The 24,777-nt window shown below is 42.2% G+C and overlaps 1 protein-coding gene across 3 annotated transcripts; it reads left to right on the top strand.

Moving 5' to 3' along the window:
• On the top strand, positions 1–24,777 carry lrrc61 (leucine rich repeat containing 61). Of its 3 annotated transcripts, none has more exons than XM_020492163.2 (9): positions 1–839; positions 10,999–11,097; positions 11,388–11,534; positions 11,848–11,908; positions 12,800–12,885; positions 19,159–19,224; positions 19,323–19,391; positions 21,108–21,233; positions 21,628–24,767. In XM_020492163.2, the coding sequence occupies exons 1-9, from the start codon at positions 806–808 to the stop codon at positions 21,732–21,734; spliced, it is 795 nt and encodes a 264-aa protein (XP_020347752.1). In that variant the 5' UTR covers positions 1–805; the 3' UTR covers positions 21,735–24,767. The 3 variants fall into 3 exon arrangements, with proteins under 3 accessions (XP_020347752.1, XP_020347754.1, XP_020347755.1); XM_020492165.2 differs by having other exon boundaries at positions 140–839; positions 11,851–11,908; XM_020492166.2 differs by having other exon boundaries at positions 144–839; positions 10,999–11,091; positions 21,628–24,777.

The raw sequence follows: 24,777 nt of genomic DNA, 5'->3' as shown, positions 1-24,777 counted from the left end.
ACAGCCGCGGTGAAATGACAGATTTGAAAAGAAAATTGCGATTTTCGTATATGATAACTACGTTACCTTAACAAACCAAACCGTGCATGTCTTCCGGGAGTCATCTTTAAGGGTGCGTTAGTAAATCAGAGCGTTTCACTCCGGACGCCCCGGCCGAGGAGTAGGTTTGGTCCCAGCGTGCTGACCGCAACGGCAGCGGCCAATTTAATGTTAATTGTCTAAAATGACCTAGCTACTTCTAGACACAAGTGACAGAATACTTCTGAACACGTTGACCATTTTACTCACCCAGCAGAGCTGGTTAGGTTGTTTATGTAATCTAGAGAGTTGGTGACTGTATTTGTGCTGCAGGCAATCATTTAGATCATTTTTTTGCCGATGTTTCCCGGCCACATTGAACCGGAGTTGCGCATTCATAAATTCAACAGTTATTCTGCTCCCTGGTACTCAGAAAAGAGTGCTCTGGTCGGACTGGACAGAGGGATTTTGCAAACGCACAAAGTCCGGTCAACATGACATTTTTCTTCTCGTTTTGGGACACAGTAATATAGTGTATTGTGGCTCGCTTCGGTTTTAACTGAGTAGCAACGTTTGCGGAATCATTTGCTTCCAACAAGTGTGCAAATAGGCATCATGTTAGCCACCGTGCTAGCTAGCTAATCCCGTAGCTACCTGCACTGGATAGCGTTACCGTCGTCAGCTGTCCTGCAACATCAAGGACAGATGACAATTTCACTCCAAATTCTCAAAGAAATCACTATCCAGTTCTATGTTCAGTACATGAGCTATCTAACCTAACTATAAAATGATGGATTCAAAGAGAGACATGAAAGATCAAGGTAAGTTCATAGCTAGATGGGTGGCTTGTTGCTAGCTAACAATAACAGCAACAGTAGCCTGCTGCCTGGACATCCACTTGCTAACGTTATGCTACTGCATAATCATCTGATAAACCCAGCTCAATTAACGTAATTTCTAACCATAACGGATAGCAAACAACGTTTTCTTCCTTAAGGTTAGTTGATTATTATGCCATATCTGATACAGTATCATATTCATCCACAGTCACTCATTCATAATTCATGAATTGCTCTGTATTTGCCTGGTAGCAGCGTAGGCTAAATCTTAGCCATTGTAACCAGCAAGCTACAATGAAATCCATGTCACTGTCTATGTCATTATTTTCCCCGAGACAGAATAGTAGTCATCACTCTTTTGGATGACAAACAACCATTGATTTCAAAGCTTAATAACAAACCATACATCTTTATTCACAAGGACTACTTTAAAATGTCCACTGATAACGTTACAAAGATTCATTTAGTGGAAGGACTGTGCAAATGTATACTTTGATAACAGAATTATGGTAAAATCTCCCGCAGGTTTTTATGCCACCATGCTCTGAATTAAGATTCAAAGATATCTGCAGAAAGAATGGGGTGTCAGCTATGACATACCACCTTGAGTTTGAACAAATCTCTTTTGGTTATTGAGTGAAGTGGATTTGCACCTGGTAATGGAATTACATCATGGGTCCCTGATCTGTACTGCACAATGGACTAGTAACCGAAATGTTGCAAGTTCAAATCCCTGAGCTGACAAGGTACAAATCTGTCGTTCTGCCGCTGAACAAGGCAGTTAACCCACTGTTCCTAGGCCGTCATTGAAAATAAGTATTTGTTCTTAACTGACTTGCCTAGTTAAATAAAGGTAAAATAAAAATGTTTCACCAGTTTGGACATCATAGAGCAGACTACAATAGAGTATAGTTTACTACAGCACATACTGTACTTTTCTTTCCTGTACTGTACTCTACTTAAGTGATAATGCTGAAGAAGCCAGTGTTTGGAGGATATATTGGCACGGGTGTTATTAGGCTGAAGTTGAGGGCCAGCTAACCTTGCCAATATATCCTCCAAACACTGGCTTTGAGGGCATTATCACTTTTATACAACAGGTTACCAACATATTCAAATAATGATTTACATAATTTCATTAAACATTAACATTAATGTGATTAATTAATTTATTCTATTTCATCTAGCTACACAAGCAATTATTTATACTATTTCATTCAGCTTGCTACACAGGCCGGAAGGTTGTTCATTCTATTGGTTCGGTTGCCAGAGCAACCGTTCATTCTAAATGTTCCATCGCCATACTCGCTGGCAACATTCTTATCCCTTGCTTGCTAGCTAGCCAACTACGGCTAACTTAGTCACGTCAAACAGTGCAGCCAGAATAACAGCAAAGTATTTGCATTTGTTTAAGCTGTTTTCTAGGGACATTTATTTGGATACATCCATAACAATGAGCTAATGAGGTGCGATTTCGTCAGGACACTGTAGTTCAGAGGAGCTAGCCAACAACACCGCTAACACAATCACTTCAAACTAAGGCTGGAAAGACTTCAAACTAGCTGTGCTTCATTTGAAATTTTTTCAGTTCACATTTATTTGAATATATCCATAAAAATGATGCCAGCTGGTTCATGATTTTGACTAGCTGAGAAACGCTCCCTGCCTGTGTCTCGTCCCAACTCACGACACATTCATTACTATGGGACAGCTGGAGATCAAATTTGAATGTTGCAAATGTCAGAGATAAACATCAAGGTTTATACAAATGTCCGCTGTTGAAAACTAAATGTTAGTCTAAAAGAAATGTGAGATAATATCTAGATTATTTTTATAGTGGAGACCAAGTTTATACATTTCCTGGCTGGACTGATGAGACCGTGGATTGTTCAGTCAGATGGAACAGAGTAAATGGGCATTTTAACGTCATAGATTTAGCCGGTGGTAACTTGTGAAACACACTGGAATGTGTTTTTTAACCAATCAGCTCTACTCACTGTACAGTACTGTACTCAGTACTCTACTCTACTCAAATCAAATTTATTTATATAGCCCTTTGTACATCAGCTGATATCTCAAAGTGCTGTACAGAAACCCAGCCTAAAACCCCAAACAGCAAGCAATGCAGCTGTAGAAGCACGGTGGCTAGGAAAAACTCCCTAGAAAGGCCAAAACCTAGGAAGGAACCTAGAGAGGAACCAGGCTATGTGGGGTGGCCAGTCCTCTTCTGGCTGTGCCGGGTGGAGATTATAACAGAACATGGCCAAGATGTTCAAATGTTCATAAATGACCAGCATGGTCCAATAATAACAATCACAGGCAGAACAGTTGAAACTGGAGCAGCAGCACGGCCAGGTGGACTGGGGACAGCAAGGAGTCATCATGCCAGGTAGTCCTGAGGCATGGTCCTAGGGCTCAGGTCCTCCGAGAGAGAGAAAGAAAGAGAGAATTAGAGAGAGCATACTTAAATTCACACAGGACACCGGATTGGACAGGAGAAGTACTCCAGATATAACAAACTGACCCTAGCCCCCCGACACATAAACTACTGCAGCATAAATACTGGAGGCTGAGCAGGAGGGGTCAGGAGACACTATGGCCCCATCCGATGATATCCCCGGACAGGGCCAAACAGGAAGAAATAACCCCACCCACTTTGCCAAAGCACAGCCCCCACACCACTGGAGGGAAATCTTCAACCACCAACTTACCATCCTGAGACGAGGCCGAGTATAGCCCACAAAGATCTCCGCCACGGCACACCCAAGGGGGGGCGCCAACTCTACTGTGCTCTACCTACTGTACTGTGCTATCCAAACTTGTGAAACATACATATATGATAGGCTCAGATATGGTCCGGTCCGTCTGTGGACGTTAACATCAAGGCCAGGGTGGACTGACACAATTTCAAATACTTTTCAACCTCCATGGAAGTGCGGTGTCGGTAGGTGCTCAGTGGTTGAGGATGCTGACTAAGGTCACAGGGAGAGGTGACATTAATTGAGTGAGAGATTAAGGCAGAGAGAGGTTGTCCAGACTCCGATTGTTTTACTACCAGACAACAGAGAGAAAAGAACAGATACTGTGCCTTCAAAAGGTATTCACACCACTTGACTTTTTCAACATTTTTTATGAATTTTAAATTGATAAAAAAAATATTTTGTGTCACTGGCCTACACAATAGCCCATAATGTCAAAGTGGAATTATGTTTTTAGAAATTGACAAATTAATACAAAATTAAAAGCAGAAATGTCTTAAGTCAATACGTATTCAACCCATTTTGTTATGGAAAGCCTCAATAAGTTCAGGAGTCAGAATTTACTTAGTCACATGTTGCTTGGACTCTGTGTACAATAATAGTGGTCATGCCCGAATACCCATACTAGCGTAGGACATAAACTGAATACCCATACTAGCGTACTACATACATAAACTGAATACCCATACTAGCGTACTACATACATAAACTGAATACCCATACTAGCGTACTACATACATAAACTGAATACCCATACTAGCGTACTACATACATAAACTGAATACCCATACTAGCGTACTACATACATAAACTGAATACCCATACTAGCGTACTACATACATAAACTGAATACCCATACTAGCGTACTACATACATAAACTGAATACCCATACTAGCGTACTACATACATAAACTGAATACCCATACTAGCGTACTACATACATAAACTGAATACCCATACTAGCGTACTACATACATAAACTGAATACCCATACTAGCGTAATACATACATAAACTGAATACCCATACTAGCGTACTACATACATAAACTGAATACCCATACTAGCGTACTACATACATAAACTGAATACCCATACTAGCGTACTACATACATAAACTGAATACCCATACTAGCGTACTACATACATAAACTGAATACCCATACTAGCGTACTACATACATAAACTGAATACCCATACTAGCGTAGGACATACACAAGACATACTGTTTAGCCGTTTTGTAAACAGTATGAAGTATACCGACTGGCTAAGTAGGTGGGGCCGAGTGCGTGTAGATTTTTCCAAATTCAACAGACAAACTAAACCAATCCAAATCAAATGGACTGATTAACATGCCATCAATAACAAAGCCACGTCCCCAGGTCCCGGTGCCGACATATTTTAGAAATCTAAAGGTGGTTTAGTATTTAGTTTAAAAGCTCTGACGAAGGCCAAGAGAACAATAAAAGGAGGGTAAAAATAAAAAACGCAATACTCAGGATCTTCTTGAGGGAGGATAATGAAAGTCCCCAGAAGTAACAAGTAATGGTAGACCTACCAATTAGTTATAGTGATTTTACTGATACCAAGGTATTTGATGGACATAAATGATGGACTTTATCGAACAAACCAAACATTTGTGGATCTGGGATTCCTGGGAGTGCATTCTGATGGAGATCATCAAAGGTAAGTGAATATTTACAAGGCAATTACTGACTTCTGTTGACTACACATGGCGGATATTTTGGTCTCTGAGCGCTGTACTCAGATTATTGCATGGTGTGCTTTTTCCGTAAAGTGTTTTTGAAATCTGACACAGTGGGTGCATTCAGGAGAAGTGCATCTAAAATTCCATGTATAACACTTGTATCTTTGATCAATGTTTATTATGAGTATTTCTGTAAATTGATTTGGTTCTCTTCAAAATCACCAGATGTTTTGGAACTACTGAAAATAATGAGCCAATGTAAACTGAGATTTTTGGATATAAATATGAACTTTAAAGAACAAAACATACATGTATTGTGTAACATGAAGTCCTATGAGTGTCATCTGATGAAGATCATCAAAGGTTAGTGATTACTTTGACCTCTTTCTGCTTTTTGTGACTCCTCTCTTTGGCTGGAAAAATGGCTGTATTTTTCTGTGACTTGGCTCTGACCTAACATAATCGTTTGGTGTGCTTTCGTCGTAAAGCCTTTTTGAAATCGGACATTGTAGCTGGATTTACAACAACTATATCTTTAAAATGGTGTAAAATACTTGTATGTTTGAGGAATTTTAATTACGGGATTTCTGTTTTTATTTTATTTGGCGCCCTGCAATTTCACTGGCTGTTGGCGAGGTGCGTCCCACATACCCTAAGTTAACAAACCTCCAAACGAGCTTCAATGCAATACAACACTCCTTCTGTGGCCTCCAACTGCTCTTAAACGCTAGTAAAACAAAATGCATGCTTTTCAACCGTTCGCTGCCCGCACCCGCCCGCCTAACTAGCATCACTACTCTGGACGGTTCTTAGAATATGTGAATAGACTTAGAATATGTGGACAACTATGATGAGGGACAAAAATGTGAAAATATCTTAAAGATGTGAGTTTTTGGTAACGGATGCACAAGGCAATATTTCTTAAACATACAGAAGGTTGTGTTGATATTGATATAAAGTGTTGATATTAGTTGACTGTGGTCTTTAAGGGAACTACAAATGTTGCTCAAGCGCACAGTGCAATAGCACTACAAAAACATCTTTCTTCAGACACCCACATACAGGTCCAAAATCACTGTTACGGGTATCGTCTCATGCAAGACAAAGGAAATCTCCTCAGCTGTTCATGTGGGAAAGCCTACGTAGGACAAACACAAATACATTGAAAACAATGCATTGCTGAACACAGCTCAATCAGGTGTAAGAACACTGACTATCCAGTAGCAGCTCACTTTGTTGATGCTAACCATCCCATCTCCTCCCTCAAAAACATAGCCATTGAGCATGTTGCTCTACCAAGGACAGGTAACATCGAGATCCTACTACTAGACCTCCCCAAAAGATGGCGCCAACAGAGATAGCTGACCTCACTTCTAGTCCTTAGGAAACTTTGCAGTGTTTTGTTATGTATTATTTCTTACTTTGTTAACCCAGAAAATCTGAAGTGTTATTACATACAGCCGAGAAGAACTATTGGATATCGGAGCAACGTCAACTTACCAGCACTGCGGCCAGGAATACAACTTTGCCGAAGCGGATCCTTTGTCCAAACCACCTAGGGCATTTGAACTGCTTCCAGAGGCTGACCCAAAGCAACGTCGCTGCAGAAAAGGGAGACGGAGGGGCCTTCTGGTCAGACTTTGGAGGCGCGCACACCACCCACTACTTCTGAGTATTTTACTCGCTAATGTCCAGTCTCTAGATAACAAGGTAGATGAAATTAGGGCCAGGGTTGCTTTCTAGAGAGACATCAGGGATTGTATTATTCTCTGTTTCACGGAAACATGGCTCTGGAGACATGCTGTCGGAGTCGGTACAGCCACCGGGATTCTTTGTGCTTCGCGCCAACAGAAATAAACATCTCTCCGGAAAGAAGAAGGGCGGGGGTGTATGTTTCATGATTAACGACTCATGGTGTAATTGTAACAACATACAGGAACTCAAGACCTCTTGTTCACCTGACCTAGAATACCTCTATCATAATACGTTGGTTATTGTCACAGCCTTGTATATCCCTCAAGCCGATACCACAACGGCCCTCAAGGAACTTCCCTGGTCTCTATGTATGTAAACTGGAAACCATATATCTTGAGGGTGCATTTATTGTAGCTGGGGATTTTAACAAAGCAAATTAGAGAACAAGGCTACCTAAATTCTATCAGCATATTGATTGTAGCACTCACGCAGGCAAAACACAGGATCACTGTTACTATAACTCCCATGATGATTACTTTCATGGTCCAAACACACTAAGACAGTCGTGAAGAGGGCACGGCAAAGCCTATTCCCCTTCAGGAGACTGAAAAGATTTGTCATGGGTCCTCAGATCCTCAATGTTCTACAGCTGCGACATCGTGATAATCCTGACTGGTTGCTTCACTACCTGGTATGCCAATTGTTCGTCCTCTGACCGCAAGGCACTACAGAGGGTAGTGCATATGGCCCAGTATGTCACTGGGGCCAAGCTTCCTGCCATCCAGGACCTCTTTACCAGGTGGTGTCAGAGGAAGACCCTAACAATTGTCAGACTCGAGCCACCCTAGTCATAGACCGTTCTCTCTGCTACCACACAACAAGCTGAACCGGAGTGCAAAAGGCTTCATAACAGCTTCTACCCCCCAATCCATAAGACTCCTGAAAAGCTAATCAAAGGGCTACCCAGACTATTTGCATTGCCCCTCCCCCATATTTTCCACTGCTGCTACTCTATCTATGCATAGTCACTTTAATAACTCTACATGTACATATTACCTCGACTAACCGGTGCCCCTGCACATGGCCTCTGTACCGGTACTCCCTGTATATAGCCTCCACATTGACTCTGTACCGGTACCCCCTGTATATAGCCTTCACATTGACTCTGTACCGTAACACCCTGTATATAGCCTCCACATTGACTCTGTACCAGTACCCCCTGTATAAAGCCTCCACATTGACTCTGTACCAGTACTCCCTGTATATAGCCTCCACATTGACTCTGTAACAGTACTCCCTGTATATAGCCTCCACATTGACTCTGTAACAGTACTCCCTGTATATAGCCTCCACATTGACTCTGTACCGGTACTCCCTGTATATAGCCTCCACATTGACTCTGTACCAGTACTCCCTGTATATAGCCTCCACATTGACTCTGTACCGATACTCCCTGTATATAGCCTCCACATTGACTCTGTACCGATACTCCCTGTATATAGCCTCCACATTGACTCTGTACCGATACTCCCTGTATATAGCCTCCACATTGACTCTGTACCAGTACTCCCTGTATATAGCCTCCACATTGACTCTGTACCAGTACTCCCTGTATATAGCCTCCACATTGACTCTGTACCAGTACTCCCTGTATATAGCCTCCACATTGACTCTGTACCGGTACTCCCTGTATATAGCCTCCACATTGACTCTGTAACAGTACTCCCTGTATATAGCCTCCACATTGACTCTGTAACAGTACTCCCTGTATAAAGCCTCCACATTGACTCTGTAACAGTACTCCCTGTATATAGCCTCCACATTGACTCTGTAACAGTACTCCCTGTATATAGCCTCCACATTGACTCTGTAACAGTACTCCCTGTATAAAGCCTCCACATTGACTCTGTAACAGTACTCCCTGTATATAGCCTCCACATTGACTCTGTAACAGTACCCTCTGTATATAGCCTCCACATTGACTCTGTACCAGTACTCCCTGTATATAGCCTCCACATTGACTCTGTAACAGTACTCCCTGTATAAAGCCTCCACATTGACTCTGTAACAGTACTCCCTGTATAAAGCCTCCACATTGACTCTGTACCAGTACCCCCTGTATAAAGCCTCCACATTGACTCTGTACCAGTACTCCCTGTATATAGCCTCCACATTGACTCTGTACCAGTACTCCCTGTATATAGCCTCCACATTGACTCTGTACCAGTACTCCCTGTATATAGCCTCCACATTGACTCTGTACCAGTACTCCCTGTATATAGCCTCCACATTGACTCTGTAACAGTACCCCCTGTATATAGCCTCCACATTGACTCTGTAACAGTACCCCCTGTATATAGCCTCCACATTGACTCTGTACCAGTACTCCCTGTATATAGCCTCCACATTGACTCTGTAACAGTACTCCCTGTATAAAGCCTCCACATTGACTCTGTAACAGTACTCCCTGTATATAGCCTCCACATTGACTCTGTACCGTAATACCCTGTATATAGCCTCCACATTGACTCTGTACCAGTACTCCCTGTATATAGCCTCCACATTGACTCTGTAACAGTACTCCCTGTATATAGCCTCCACATTGACTCTGTAACAGTACTCCCTGTATATAGCCTCCACATTGACTCTGTAACAGTACTCCCTGTATATAACCTCCACATTGACTCTGTAACAGTACTCCCTGTATATAGCCTCCACATTGACTCTGTAACAGTACTCCCTGTATATAACCTCCACATTGACTCTGTAACAGTACTCCCTGTATATAGCCTCCACATTGACTCTGTAACAGTACTCCCTGTATAAAGCCTCCACATTGACTCTGTAACAGTACTCCCTGTATATAGCCTCCACATTGACTCTGTACCAGTACCCCCTGTATATAGCCTCCACATTGACTCTGTAACAGTACTCCCTGTATAAAGCCTCCACATTGACTCTGTAACAGTACTCCCTGTATATAGCCTCCACATTGACTCTGTAACAGTACTCCCTGTATATAGCCTCCACATTGACTCTGTACCAGTACTCCCTGTATATAGCCTCCACATTGACTCTGTAACAGTACTCCCTGTATATAGCCTCCACATTGACTCTGTACCAGTACTCCCTGTATATAGCCTCCACATTGACTCTGTAACAGTACTCCCTGTATATAGCCTCCACATTGACTCTGTACCAGTACTCCCTGTATATAGCCTCCACATTGACTCTGTAACAGTACTCCCTGTATATAGCCTCCACATTGACTCTGTACCAGTACCCCCTGTATATAGCCTCCACATTGACTCTGTAACAGTACTCCCTGTATAAAGCCTCCACATTGACTCTGTACCAGTACTCCCTGTATATAGCCTCCACATTGACTCTGTAACAGTACTCCCTGTATATAGCCTCCACATTGACTCTGTACCAGTACCCCCTGTATATAGCCTCCACATTGACTCTGTACCTGTACCCCCTGTATATAGCCTCCACATTGACTCTGTAACAGTACTCCCTGTATATAGCCTCCACATTGACTCTGTAACAGTACTCCCTGTATAAAGCCTCGCTATTGTTATTTTACAGCTGCTGTTTAATTATTTGTTACTTTTATTTCTTATTTTTTACTTAACTCTTATTTTTCTCTGTTAAGGGCTTGAAAGTAGGCATTTCATTGAGGTATACCTGTTGTATTCAGCATTTCACTGAGGTCTACCTGTTGTATTCAGCATTTCACTAAGGGTCTACCTGTTGTATTCAGCATTTCACTAAGGGTCTACCTGTTGTATTCAGCATTTCACTAAGGGTCTACCTGTTGTATTCAGCATTTCACTAAGGGTCTACCTGTTGTATTCAGCATTTCACTAAGGGTCTACCTGTTGTATTCGGCGCATGTGTCAAATAAGATTGGATTTGATATCCCCCACTCTGATTCACACACTAGTTTTATCTTCTTCTCCTCCTTTATATCCCAGAAACCGAGAGAGTCTCCAAGGTGACAGCTGTGCTGCTGAAGTCCCGGACAGGAGAGTTTGATCTGGAATCTATTCTGTTCCTGAAGCTCCGAGGTCTCGGTAAAATCAGATTACATCATTGTCACCTTTTAATCTAGCCAGAACCAGACGCTAGATAGAAGAGTTTGTTGTTGTTGTCGTCATACTTTTTGTTCTCTAGAATAGCACAAGTCTCTCCAGCTTCATCTTGGCTGCTTCACATCATGAGCTTGTTGCCAACTTGATATTGTAGCTTCTTTGTGAGCCCTTTCGTTTAACACGTGGTGGTGTGTTATGTGTGTTTTCCAGAATAAGCTGATTGTGAAGGTTTTGTAATAAGAGGGCGTGTCCTATGATTTTCTGTTCTCCAGGGATCTATGATCTAGGCTGTATCGGGGACTGTATAAATCTGGAGAGACTGGATCTGTCTGGTAACAACATCACTAACCTGGCTCCACTCTCTTCTCTGAGACTACTACAGATACTCAATGTGTCAGCCAACAGGATCTCTAACTTAGGTACAGAGTTTTACAATACACAACTGCATGTGAAACTGTCACGGGATGCGTTCGTTCACTGTTTCCATTGTGCTGTTACAATACAGATATAGTACAAGTCAAGTGTGACGGTGTGGAAATGTCAGGTTGGTGGTCCGCTGTGATGGTAATCTTTAAAGATGAAATCCACATTAGGGGAAACAGCGCGACTGGTCGCCCTAACACCTTTTTGTTTTGTTTACGAACTGAGGTGTTGTAATATCCCAAACGAACATGGCGGTTTCTCCAGTAACGATTCCAGCTTTAAATGTTTTTATGTTTTGTCTGCTTCCAGAAGACATTTCCTGCTGTGACAGTTTACAGAGCCTAAATGTGGCTGGGAACCTCATATCCAGGTAAATATGTATTTACTATTTACAGTACTGTGAGAACGGTGTAGGCCTGATAAGTGTAGGCCTGATAAGTGCTGATAATACCAGGTCTAATAACAGGTATAATACCAGTGTAGGTCTAATAACATGTCTAATTACAGGTCTTATAACAGGTCTTATAACAGGTCTTATAACAGGTCTAATTACAGGTCTTATAACAGGTCTTATAACAGGTCTAATTACAGGTCTTATAACAGGTCTAATTACAGGTCTAATTACAGGTCTAATTACAGGTCTTATAACAGGTCTAATAACAGGTCTAATAACAGGTCTAATAACAGGTCTAATAACAGGTCTTATAAGAGGTCTTATAACAGGTCTAATAACATGTCTAATTACAGGTCTTATAACAGGTCTAATTACAGGTCTAATAACAGGTCTTATAAGAGGTCTAATGACAGGTCTTATAACAGGTCTAATTACAGGTCTAATTACAGGTCTTATAACAGGTCTTATAATAGTGTCCCAGAACCTTTTGGAGTTAGAGCTACAGGATGCAAATTTCTGCTTGAAAAAGCTGGCCTGACTGCATGAATTGGTTCCTGACTTCCCTGAACAGTTGCATATCGCGGGGAGTATTCGATGCTACTGCAGTCCGCCACAGGATGTTTTTGTGCTGGTCGAGGGCAGTCAGGACTGGAGTGAACCAGGGGCTATATCTGTTCTTAGTTCTGCATTTTTTGAACGGAGCATGCTTATCTAATAATAGTGCAGGTCTAATAACAGCTCCATAACAGTGTAGGTGCACATTCTTGCAATGTGAATGGTATGGTTGAGCATCATTCATTGTCTTAAAACCTCTTGCTTTAGAATGGTCAGTCTGGAGGCTTTTTGTTTGTTTTTAATCATCAACAGTATTGACAACATCCACTGCCTTCAGTCTTTGAGGAAGCTGGAGAATATCCGCCTGAAAGACAACACCTATAATTACACCAACCCAGGTGAGTCTTTCCATTACATTTAGATGGTTTAAAAAAATAAAATATTAACTAATACGACATCATCTTGTAGGGTTTATAGACTGACATCATCTGGTAGGGTTTATAGACTGACATCATCTGGTCGGGTTTATAGACTGACATCATCTGGTCGGGTTTATAGACTGACATCATCTGGTCGGGTTTATAGACTGACATCATCTGGTCGGGTTTATAGACTGACATCATCTGGTCGGGTTTATAGACTGACATCATCTGGTCGGGTTTATAGACTGACATCATCTGGTCGGGTTTATAGACTGACATCATCTGGTCGGGTTTATAGACTGACATCATCTGGTCGGGTTTATAGACTGACATCATCTGGTCGGGTTTATAGACTGACATCATCTGGTCGGGTTTATAGACTGACATCATCTGGTCGGGTTTATAGACTGACATCATCTGGTCGGGTTTATAGACTGACATCATCTGGTCGGGTTTATAGACTGACATCATCTGGTCGGGTTTATAAACTGACATCATCTGGTCGGGTTTATAGACTGACATCTGGTTCTGTTTAGATACTGACATCATCTGGTTCTGTTTAGATACTGACATCATCTGGTTCTGTTTATCGACTGACATCATCTGGCCGGGTTTATCGACTGACATCATCTGGTTCTGTTTAGATACTGACATCTGGTTCTGTTTAGATACTGACATCATCTGGTCGCGTTTATAGACTGATATAATCTTGTGAGGTTTATAGACTGACATCATCTGGTCGGGTTTATAGACTGACATCATCTGGTCGGGTTTATAGACTGACATCATCTGGTCGGGTTTATAGACTGACATCATCTGGTCGGGTTTATAGACTGACATCATCTGGTCGGGTTTATAGACTGACATCATCTGGTCGCGTTTATAGACTGATATCATCTTGTGAGGTTTATAGACTGACCTTCATCTGGTCGCGTTTATAGACTGACATCATCTGGTTCTGTTTAGACACTGACATCATCTGGTTCTGTTTAGACACTGACATCATCTGGTTCTGTTTAGACACTGACATCATCTGGTTCTGTTTAGACACTGACATCATCTGGTTCTGTTTAGACACTGACATCATCTGGTTCTGTTTAGACACTGACATCATCTGGTTCTGTTTAGACACTGACATCATCTGGTTCTGTTTAGATACTGACATCATCTGGTTCTGTTTAGATACTGACATCATCTGGTTCTGTTTAGATACTGACATCATCTGGTTCTGTTTAGATACTGACATCATCTGGTCGCGTTTATAGACTGACATCATCTGGTCGCGTTTATAGACTGACATCATCTGGTCGCGTTTATAGACTGATATCATCTTGTGAGGTTTATAGACTGACATCATCTGTTCGCGTTTATAGACTGACATCATCTGTTCGCGTTTATAGACTGACATCATCTGGTCGCGTTTATAGACTGACATCATCTGGTCGCGTTTATAGACTGACATCATCTGGTCGCGTTTATAGACTGACATCATCTGGTCGCGTTTATAGACTGACATCATCTGGTTCTGTTTAGATACTGACATCATCTGGTTCTGTTTAGATACTGACATCTGGTTCTGTTTATAGACTGACATCATCTGGTCGCGTTTATAGACTGATATAATCTTGTGAGGTTTATAGAGTGACATCATCTGGTCGGGTTTATAGACTGACATCATCTGGTTCTGTTTAGATACTGACATCATCTGGTTCTGTTTAGATACTGACATCTGGTTCTGTTTATAGACTGACATAATCTTGTGAGGTTTATAGACTGACATCATCTGGTCGGGTTTATAGACTGACATCATCTGGTTCTGTTTAGAGACTGACATCATCTGGTTCTGTTTAGAGACTGACATCATCTGGTTCTGTTTAGAGACTGACATCATCTGGTCGCGTTTATAGACTGACATCATCTGGTTCTGTTTAGAGACTGACATCATCTGGTTCTGTTTAGAGACTGACATCATCTGGTTCTGTTTAGAGACTGACATCATCTGGTTCTGTTTAGAGACTGACATCATCTGGTTCTGTTTAGAGACTGACATCATCTGGTTCTGTTTAGAGACTGACATCATCTGGTTCTGTTTAGAGACTGACATCATCTGGTTCTGTTTAGAGACTGACATCATCTGGTTCTGTTTAGAGACTGACATCATCTGGTTCTGTTTAGAGACTGACATCATCTGGTTCTGTTTAGAGACTGACATCATCTGGTTCTGTTTAGAGACTGACATCATCTGGTTCTGTTTAGAGACTGACATCATCTGGTTCTGTTTAGAGACTGACATCATCTGGTCGCGTTTATAGACTGACATCATCTGGTCGCGTTTATAGACTGACATCATCTGGTCGCGTTTATAGACTGACATCATCTGGTCGCGTTTATAGACTGGCATCATCTGGTCGCGTTTATAGACTGGCATCATCTGGTCGCGTTTATAGACTGGCATCATCTGGTCGCGTTTATAGACTGGCATCATCTGGTCGCGTTTATAGACTGACATCATCTGGTCGCGTTTATAGACTGACATCATCTGGTCGCGTTTATAGACTGACATCATCTGGTCGCGTTTATAGACTGACATCATCTGGTCGCGTTTAGAGACTGACATCATCTGGTCGCGTTTAGAGACGGACATCATCTGGTCGGGTTTAGAGACTGACATCATCTGGTTCTGTTTAGAGACTGACATCATCTGGTTCTGTTTAGAGACTGACATCATCTGGTTCTGTTTAGAGACTGACATCATCTGGTTCTGTTTAGATACTGACATCATCTGGTTCTGTTTAGAGACTGACATCATCTGGTTCTGTTTAGAGACTGACATCATCTGGTTCTGTTTAGAGACTGACATCATCTGGTTCTGTTTAGAGACTGACATCATCTGGTTCTGTTTAGAGACTGACATCATCTGGTTCTGTTTAGAGACTGACATCATCTGGTTCTGTTTAGATACTGACATCATCTGGTTCTGTTTAGATACTGACATCATCTGGTTCTGTTTAGATACTGACATCATCTGGTTCTGTTTAGATACTGACATCATCTGGTTCTGTTTAGATACTGACATCATCTGGTCGGGGTTATAGACTGACATCATCTGGTTCTGTTTAGAGACTGACATCATCTGGTTCTGTTTAGAGACTGACATCATCTGGTTCTGTTTAGATACTGACATCATCTGGTTCTGTTTAGATACTGACATCATCTGGTTCTGTTTAGATACTGACATCATCTGGTCGCGTTTATAGACTGATATAATCTTGTGAGGTTTATAGACTGACATCATCTGGTCGCGTTTATAGACTGACATCATCTGGTCGCGTTTATAGACTGACATCATCTGGTCGCGTTTATAGACTGACATCATCTGGTCGCGTTTATAGACTGACATCATCTGGTCGCGTTTATAGACTGACATCATCTGGTCGCGTTTATAGACTGACATCTGGTCGGGTTTATAGACTGACATCTGGTTCTGTTTAGATACTGACATCATCTGGTTCTGTTTAGATACTGACATCATCTGGCCGGGTTTATCGACTGACATCATCTGGTTCTGTTTAGATACTGACATCATCTGGTTCTGTTTAGATACTGACATCTGGTTCTGTTTATAGACTGACATCATCTGGTCGCGTTTATAGACTGATATAATCTTGTGAGGTTTATAGACTGACATCATCTGGTCGGGTTTATAGACTGACATCATCTGGTTCTGTTTAGATACTGACATCATCTGGTTCTGTTTAGATACTGACATCTGGTTCTGTTTAGATACTGACATCTGGTTCTGTTTATAGACTGACATCATCTGGTCGCGTTTATAGACTGATATAATCTTGTGAGGTTTATAGACTGACATCATCTGGTCGGGTTTATAGACTGACATCATCTGGTTCTGTTTAGAGACTGACATCATCCGGTTCTGTTTAGAGACTGACATCATCTGGTCGCGTTTATAGACTGACATCATCTGGTTCTGTTTAGAGACTGACATCATCTGGTTCTGTTTAGAGACTGACATCATCTGGTTCTGTTTAGAGACTGACATCATCTGGTTCTGTTTAGAGACTGACATCATCTGGTTCTGTTTAGAGACTGACATCATCTGGTTCTGTTTAGAGACGGACATCATCTGGTTCTGTTTAGAGACGGACATCATCTGGTTCTGTTTAGAGACGGACATCATCTGGTTCTGTTTAGAGACTGACATCACCTGGTTCTGTTTAGAGACTGACATCATCTGGTTTCCGTTTAGAGACTGACATCATCTGGTTCTGTTTAGAGACTGACATCATCTGGTTCTGTTTAGAGACTGACATCATCCGGTTCTGTTTAGAGACTGACATCATCCGGTCGCGTTTATAGACTGACATCATCTGGTTCTGTTTAGAGACTGACATCAGCTGGTTCTGTTTAGAGACTGACATCATCTGGTTCTGTTTAGAGACTGACATCATCTGGTTCTGTTTAGAGACTGACATCATCTGGTTCTGTTTAGAGACTGACATCATCTGGTCGCGTTTATAGACTGACATCATCTGGTTCTGTTTAGAGACTGACATCATCTGGTTCTGTTTAGAGACTGACATCATCTGGTTCTGTTTAGAGACTGACATCATCTGGTTCTGTTTAGAGACTGACATCATCTGGTTCTGTTTAGAGACGGACATCATCTGGTTCTGTTTAGAGACGGACATCATCTGGTTCTGTTTAGAGACGGACATCACCTGGTTCTGTTTAGAGACTGACATCATCTGGTTCTGTTTAGAGACTGACATCATCTGGTTCTGTTTAGAGACTGACATCATCTGGTTCTGTTTAGAGACTGACATCATCTGGTTCTGTTTAGAGACTGACATCATCTGGCCGGGTTTATCGACTGACATCATCTGGTTCTGTTTAGATACTGACATCATCTGGTTCTGTTTAGAGACTGACATCATCTGGTTCTGTTTAGAGACTGACATCATCTGGTTCTGTTTAGAGACTGACATCATCTGGTTCTGTTTAGAGACTGACATCATCTGGTTCTGTTTAGAGACTGACATCATCTGGTTCTGTTTAGAGACTGACATCATCTGGTCGCGTTTAGAGACTGACATCATCTGGTCGCGTTTAGAGACTGACATCATCTGGTCGCGTTTATAGACTGACATCATCTGGTCGCGTTTATAGACTGACATCATCTGGTCGCGTTTATAGACTGGCATCATCTGGTCGCGTTTATAGACTGGCATCATCTGGTCGCGTTTATAGACTGGCATCATCTGGTCGCGTTTATAGACTGGCATCATCTGGTCGCGTTTATAGACTGGCATCTGGTCGCGTTTATAGACTGACATCTGGTCGCGTTTATAGACTGACATCTGGTCGCGTTTATAGACTGACATCATCTGGTCGCGTTTATAGACTGACATCATCTGGTCGCGTTTATAGACTGACATCATCTGGTCGGGTTTAGAGACTGACATCATCTGGTCGGGTTTAGAGACTGACATCATCTGGTCGGGTTTAGAGACTGACATCATCTGGTCGCGTTTAGAGACTGACATCATCTGGTCGCGTTTAGAGACTGACATCATCTGGTCGCGTTTAGATACTGACATCACCTGGTTCTGTTTAGAGACTGACATCATCTGGTTCTGTTTAGAGACTGACATCATCTGGTTCTGTTTAGAGACTGACATCATCTGGTTCTGTTTAGATACTGACATCATCTGGTTCTGTTTAGATACTGACATCATCTGGTTCTGTTTAGATACTGACATCATCTGGTTCTGTTTAGATACTGACATCATCTGGTTCTGTTTAGATACTGACATCATCTGGTTCTGTTTAGATACTGACATCATCTGGTTCTGTTTAGATACTGACATCATCTGGTTCTGTTTAGATACTGACATCATCTGGTTCTGTTTAGATACTGACATCATCTGGTTCTGTTTAGATACTGACATCATCTGGTCGGGGTTATAGACTGACATCATCTGGTTCTGTTTAGATACTGACATCATCTGGTTCTCTTTAGATACTGACATCATCTGGTTCTCTTTAGATACTGACATCATCTGGTTCTCTTTAGATACTGACATCTGGTTGGGTTTATAGACTGACATCTGGTTCTGTTTATAGACTGACGACATCTGGTTCTGTTTATCGACTGACATCATCTGGTCGGGTTTATGGACTGACATCATCTGGTCGGGTTTATAGACTGACATCTGATTGTGTTTTTAGTTTGTAAGAACTCGTCCTACAGAAACATTCTCCTGGAGATGTTCCCAAACATCAGAGTGTTGGATGGTGAGACATTTTATTTTAATAACATGTTTCATTAAAGGTTTTATACTATATTGCTTGTCAAGTAACAGTGATCTGTTCTCTTCAATGCTCTGTTTTAGGTGAAAGAGTGGTTGGACGTGGGAGTGATTTATATAAATTATGCAAAGACATTGATGAAACTATCAAAGGTATTTATTTCAATTAGCTTGAAACTGAGACATTTTCAGAACAGAGAAGGTCATTGTATATTTGCATCTCTTTGACTCGATCTGAGATTACGCTTTTGAGAAGCCAAATGTATTGTTGTCTCTACCTTCTTGCCTTTGTGCTGTTGTCTGTGCCCAATAATGTTTGCACCATGTTGTGTTGCTGCCATGTCGTGTTGCTACCATGCTGTGTTGTTGTCTTAGGTCTCTCTTTATGTAGTGTTGTGTTGTCTCTCTTGTTATGTGTTTTGTCCTATATTTTTATGTTTAATCCCAGCCTCCGTCCCTGCAGGAGGCCTTATGCCTTTTAGTAGGCCATAATTGTAAAGAAGAATTTGTTATTAACTGACTTGCCTAGATAAATAAAGGTTAAATGAATAAAACAACTCAGATATTGAAATAGAGTGAACATATGCTCCTTGCTGAAGTTAGTGCCTTCGGGAAGTTCTCATACCCCTCGACCTATTCCACATGTTGTTGTTACAGCCTCAATTCAAAGTTGATTAAATATACTTTTTTTCTCACCCATCTACACACAATAGAATTTTAGCAAATGTATTGAAAATAAAATACATAAATATCTAATTTACATAAGTATTCACACCCCTGAGTCAATGCATGTTAGAATCACCTTTGACAGTGATTACAGCTGTGAGTCTTTCTGGGTAAGTCCCTGAGTCAATACATGTTAGAATCACATTTGACAGTGATTACAGCTGTGAGTCTTTCTGGGTAAGTCTAAGAGCATTGCACACCTGGATTGTACAATATTTTTGAACATTTTTCATTGAACATTTTTCCTGCTGAAAGGTGAATTAATCTCCAAGTGTCTGGTGGAAAGCAGACTGAACAGGGTTTTACTCTAGGATTTTGCCTGTGCTTAGCTCCATTCAGTTTCTTTCTTATCCTGAAAAACTCCCCAGTTCTTAATGATTACAAGCATACCCATAACATGATTTATGAGGAGTGGTACTAAGTAATGTATTGGATTTGCCCCAAACAAAACACTGTATTCAGAACAAAAAGTCAATTGCTTTGACACATTTTTGGCAGTATTACTTTAGTGCCTTGTAAACAGGATGTATGTTTTAGAATATTTTTGTTCTGTACAGGCTTCCTTCATTTCACTCTGTCAATTGGGTTTGTATTGTGGAGTAACTACAATGTTGTTGATCCATCCTCAGTTTTCTCCCATCACAGCCATTAAACTCTGTTACTGTTTTAAAGTCACCATTGGCCTCATGGTGAAATCCCTGAGCAGTTTCCTTATTTTCCGGCAACTGAATAAGGAAGGACGCCTGTATCTTTGTAGTGACTGGGTGTATTGATACACCATCCAAAGTGTGAATTAATAACTTCACCATGATCAAAGGGATATTCAATGTCTGCTTTTTTTTACCCATCTACCAATAGGTGCCCTTCTTTGCAAGGCATTGGAACACCTTCCTGGTCTTTGTGCTTGAATTTGTGTTTGAAATTCACTGCTCAACTGAGGGACCTTACAGATAATTGTGTGTGTGGTCTACAGAGATGAGGTAGTAATTCAAAAATCATATTAAACATATTAAAAAATTCAGGCTGTAACACAACAAAATGTGGAAAAGGTCAAGGGGTGTGAATCCTTTCTGAAGGCCCTGTATATTTGAAAACGGTAAAATAGTGTTTGACCCAGAAGGTCCTCTTATGTCCCCTGTTCAGCTGGTTTCTATAGGAATGGCCAGTTACCAGAGCTGCCTGGCTGTAAGCCCTGGGTCGACAACGACTTCTGGGAAATCAAGAGATCCAGCAACGCCATTATAGACGAGGCCTACAAACAGTTCAATGGTAAGAATGAATCCATACTATGTTATTATGAAACATGTATGCACTCACTCTGGATACGAGTGTCTGCTAAATGTTTAGCGGATACTTCAGGACGTTGGTAATGAGGCCCTTTTATCCCCAGAGGCAGATGACTTCCTGGAAACCACGTTTATGTGTCTGCTTGCAGTTTTGAAGGAAGTAGCTAAGTAGCATTGGCTCGCTAAACTGCTTCCATCATACTGCACACAGAGACATTAACATGGTACCCACCGGTTCATCTGCCTCTGTATGGACTGTATGTGGACTAATACAATACTGTAAATTTGACTAGCTTCCCATTTTACTAATGCCTGATTTTAGGGTTTGACAATCTTGGAGAAAATGTAACTAACCACTGATTTTGATCTCTCTACAGACGTCCTTCATGAATGCAGACTGCTGAACAACAGAGCAACACATGTCATCTCACAGACAGAGAGATCTCTGAGCCTCAAGAACCAGCCAAAGCAGTACTCTGTTTAAAATGCCGTTTACAGCAGGCAACATTGATTGTGAAGTGTGTTTGTGTGATCGGTGTTACTTACATGAAACAATGTCATGGCTTCATGTATTTGTATTAAATGATGTTGTTTTATATCTGAATGCTTGACCCAGCACCAGTGCCAGAACCTTGACATGCTCAGCATTACGTTGCACACAGTGCTGCATAGTGACACCTAGAGGATACATAACTACCCTTGGGTCTAGTGTAGCCAATGTAAAGCCTCCTACCCCAGTGGGTCTAGTGTAGCCAATGTAAAGCCTCCTACCCCAGTGGGTCTAGTGTAGCCAATGTAAAGCCTCCTACCCCAGTGGGTCTGGTGTAGCCAATGTAAAGCCTCCTACCCCCTTGGGTCTGGTGTAGCCAATGTAAAGCCTCCTACCCCCTTGGGTCTAGTGTAGCCAATGTAAAGCCTCCTACCCCCTTGGGTCTAGTGTAGCCAATGTAAAGCCTCCTACCCCCTTGGGTCTAGTCTAGTGTAGCCAATGAAAAGCCTCCTACCCCCTTGAGTCTAGTCTAGCCAATGTAAAGCCTCCTACCCACTTGGGTCTAGTCTAGTGTAGCCAATGAAAAGCCTCCTACCCCCTTGGGTCTAGTCTAGTGTAGCCAATGAAAAGCTTCCTACCCCCTTGGGTCTAGTATAGCCAATGTAAAGCCTCCTACCCCCTTGGGTCTAGTGTAGCCAATGAAAAGCCTCCTACCCCCGTGGGTCTAGTCTAGTGTAGCCAATGAAAAGCCTCCTATACTACACTCTATACTAGCCTATACTACACTCTTAGAAAAAAAGGTTTTACCTGGAACCAAAAAGGGTTCTCCTATGGGGACTTTTTTGGAACAGTTTTTTCTAAGAGTTTACCTACCTGTGTAGCCTACAGATCGTACAGGCTAGCACTACCGACTCCTACCCTCTATAGCAGGGGTGGGCAAACTTTTTGGCTCGAGGGCCACATCAGGATTTTGAAATTCAATGGGGGGGAGCATTTTTTGGGAGATCAATTTTGTTAAAATCAATTTGCGGGAGCCTCTCGAGTGGCGCAGCGGTCTAAGGTACTTCATCGCAGTCTTTGAGGCGTCACTAGAGACCTGGGTTCGATCCCAGGCTGTGTCACAGCTGGCCAGTTCCTGGGAGACCATTGAGGCGGCACACAATTGGCCCAGCGTCATCCGGGTTAGGAGAGGGTTTGACAGGCCAAGATTAACATTTCCCATCGCGCTCTAGCTACTCCTGTGGCGGGCCGGGCACATGGCCCCTGACACGGTTGCCAGGTGTACGGTGTATACAGAACATTGGTGCGGCTGGCTTCCGGGTTAAGCGGGTGTTGTGTCAAGAAGCAGTGTGGCTTGGCTGGTTCGTGTTTCGTGGGACGCACAACTCTCAACCTTCGCCTCTCCATATGGGAGTTGCAGTGATGGTACAAAACTACCTACCAATTGGAAACCACGAAATTTGGGAGAAATAAACAAATAAAATAATGTCTACAGGCTTCTACCCTCTACAGGCTTCTACAGATGTCTACCCTCTACAGACTTCTACCCTCTACAGATGTCTACAGACTTCTACCCTCTACAGACTTCTACCCTTTACAGACTTCTACCCTCTACAGACTTCTACCCTCTAGAGACGTCTACAGACTTCTACCCTCTAGAGACGTCTACAGACTTCTACCCTCTACAGACGTCTACAGACTTCTACCCTCTACAGACGTCTACAGACTTCTACCCTCTACAGACGTCTACAGACTTCTACCCTCTACAGACGTCTACAGACTTCTACCCTCTACAGACGTCTACAGACTTCTACCCTCTACAGACGTCTACAGACTTCTACCCTCTACAGACGTCTACAGACTTCTACCCTCTACAGACGTCTACAGACTTCTACCCTCTACAGACGTCTACAGACTTCTACCCTCTACAGACGTCTACAGACTTCTACCCTCCACAGACGTCTACAGACTTCTACCCTCTACAGACGTCTACAGATTTCTACCCTCTACAGACATCTACAGACTTCTACCCTCTACAGACGTCTTCAGACTTCTACCCTCTACAGACTTCTACCCTCTAGAGACGTCTACCCTCTACATACCTCTACCCACTACAGACCTCTACCCTCTACAGACCTCTACCCTCTACAGACCTCTACCCTCTACAGACCTCTACCCTCTACAGACCTCTAGCCTCTACAGATGTCTACAGACTTCTACCCTCTACAGACTTCTACCCTCTATAGACTTCTACAGACCTCTACCCTCTACAGACCTCTAGCCTCTACAGACTTCTACCCTCTACTGACCTCTACCCTCTACAGACTTCTACCCTCTACAGACTTCTACCCTCTACAGATGTCTACAGACTTCTACCCTCTACAGACTTCTACAGACTTCTACCCTCTACAGACTTCTACCCTCTACAGACTTCTACAGACCTCTACCCTCTACAGACCTCTACCCTCTACAGACCTCTACCCTCTACAGACTTCTACCCTCTACAGACTTCTACCCTCCTGAGTGCTAAGTAGCCTACAGGCTCCAGTTCCAACCAACTCTATGGGTTCAGACCCATTGTCTTACATCAGATAACAATGATTCCCCTTATCGTCGGTTGAGGGACGACCATTGCGTAGGATTGACGCCACCTGACGTAAGACAATGGGTGCAGACGTGGATCCATATCGACACCACTTAGGTGCCATAAGGTGTTTACTGTGCTCACTATGCACAGTGCTGTGTGTTGGTGATGCTGAGCCATGCTGCTATTACAATACAACTTAGTAACTTGTTACTATTGTTTAAAACTAGCAACATTAGCAAAGCTTTTCCATATTGCACTACTTCATCATTGATGGTGAAGTGTTTGTTTTATTATGCTGGCATTGGGAGTGATGCTTATGTAGTGAATTAATTCTGCACAGTTTGAGTTGTTTCTACTTGTTTTGATACCGTTAATAAGGCCAACGCTAGCAGTACATGGAAAATACTAACTATCTGGCATTAAAATGACTAATAAACTGGCGGAATTGCT

Source organism: Oncorhynchus kisutch, linkage group LG10 (genome assembly GCF_002021735.2).
Source record: "Oncorhynchus kisutch isolate 150728-3 linkage group LG10, Okis_V2, whole genome shotgun sequence".
NCBI lineage: Eukaryota > Metazoa > Chordata > Actinopteri > Salmoniformes > Salmonidae > Oncorhynchus > Oncorhynchus kisutch.
Note: the sequence above shows the minus strand (reverse complement) of the source record. Positions and strands in the feature narration are given on the sequence as shown.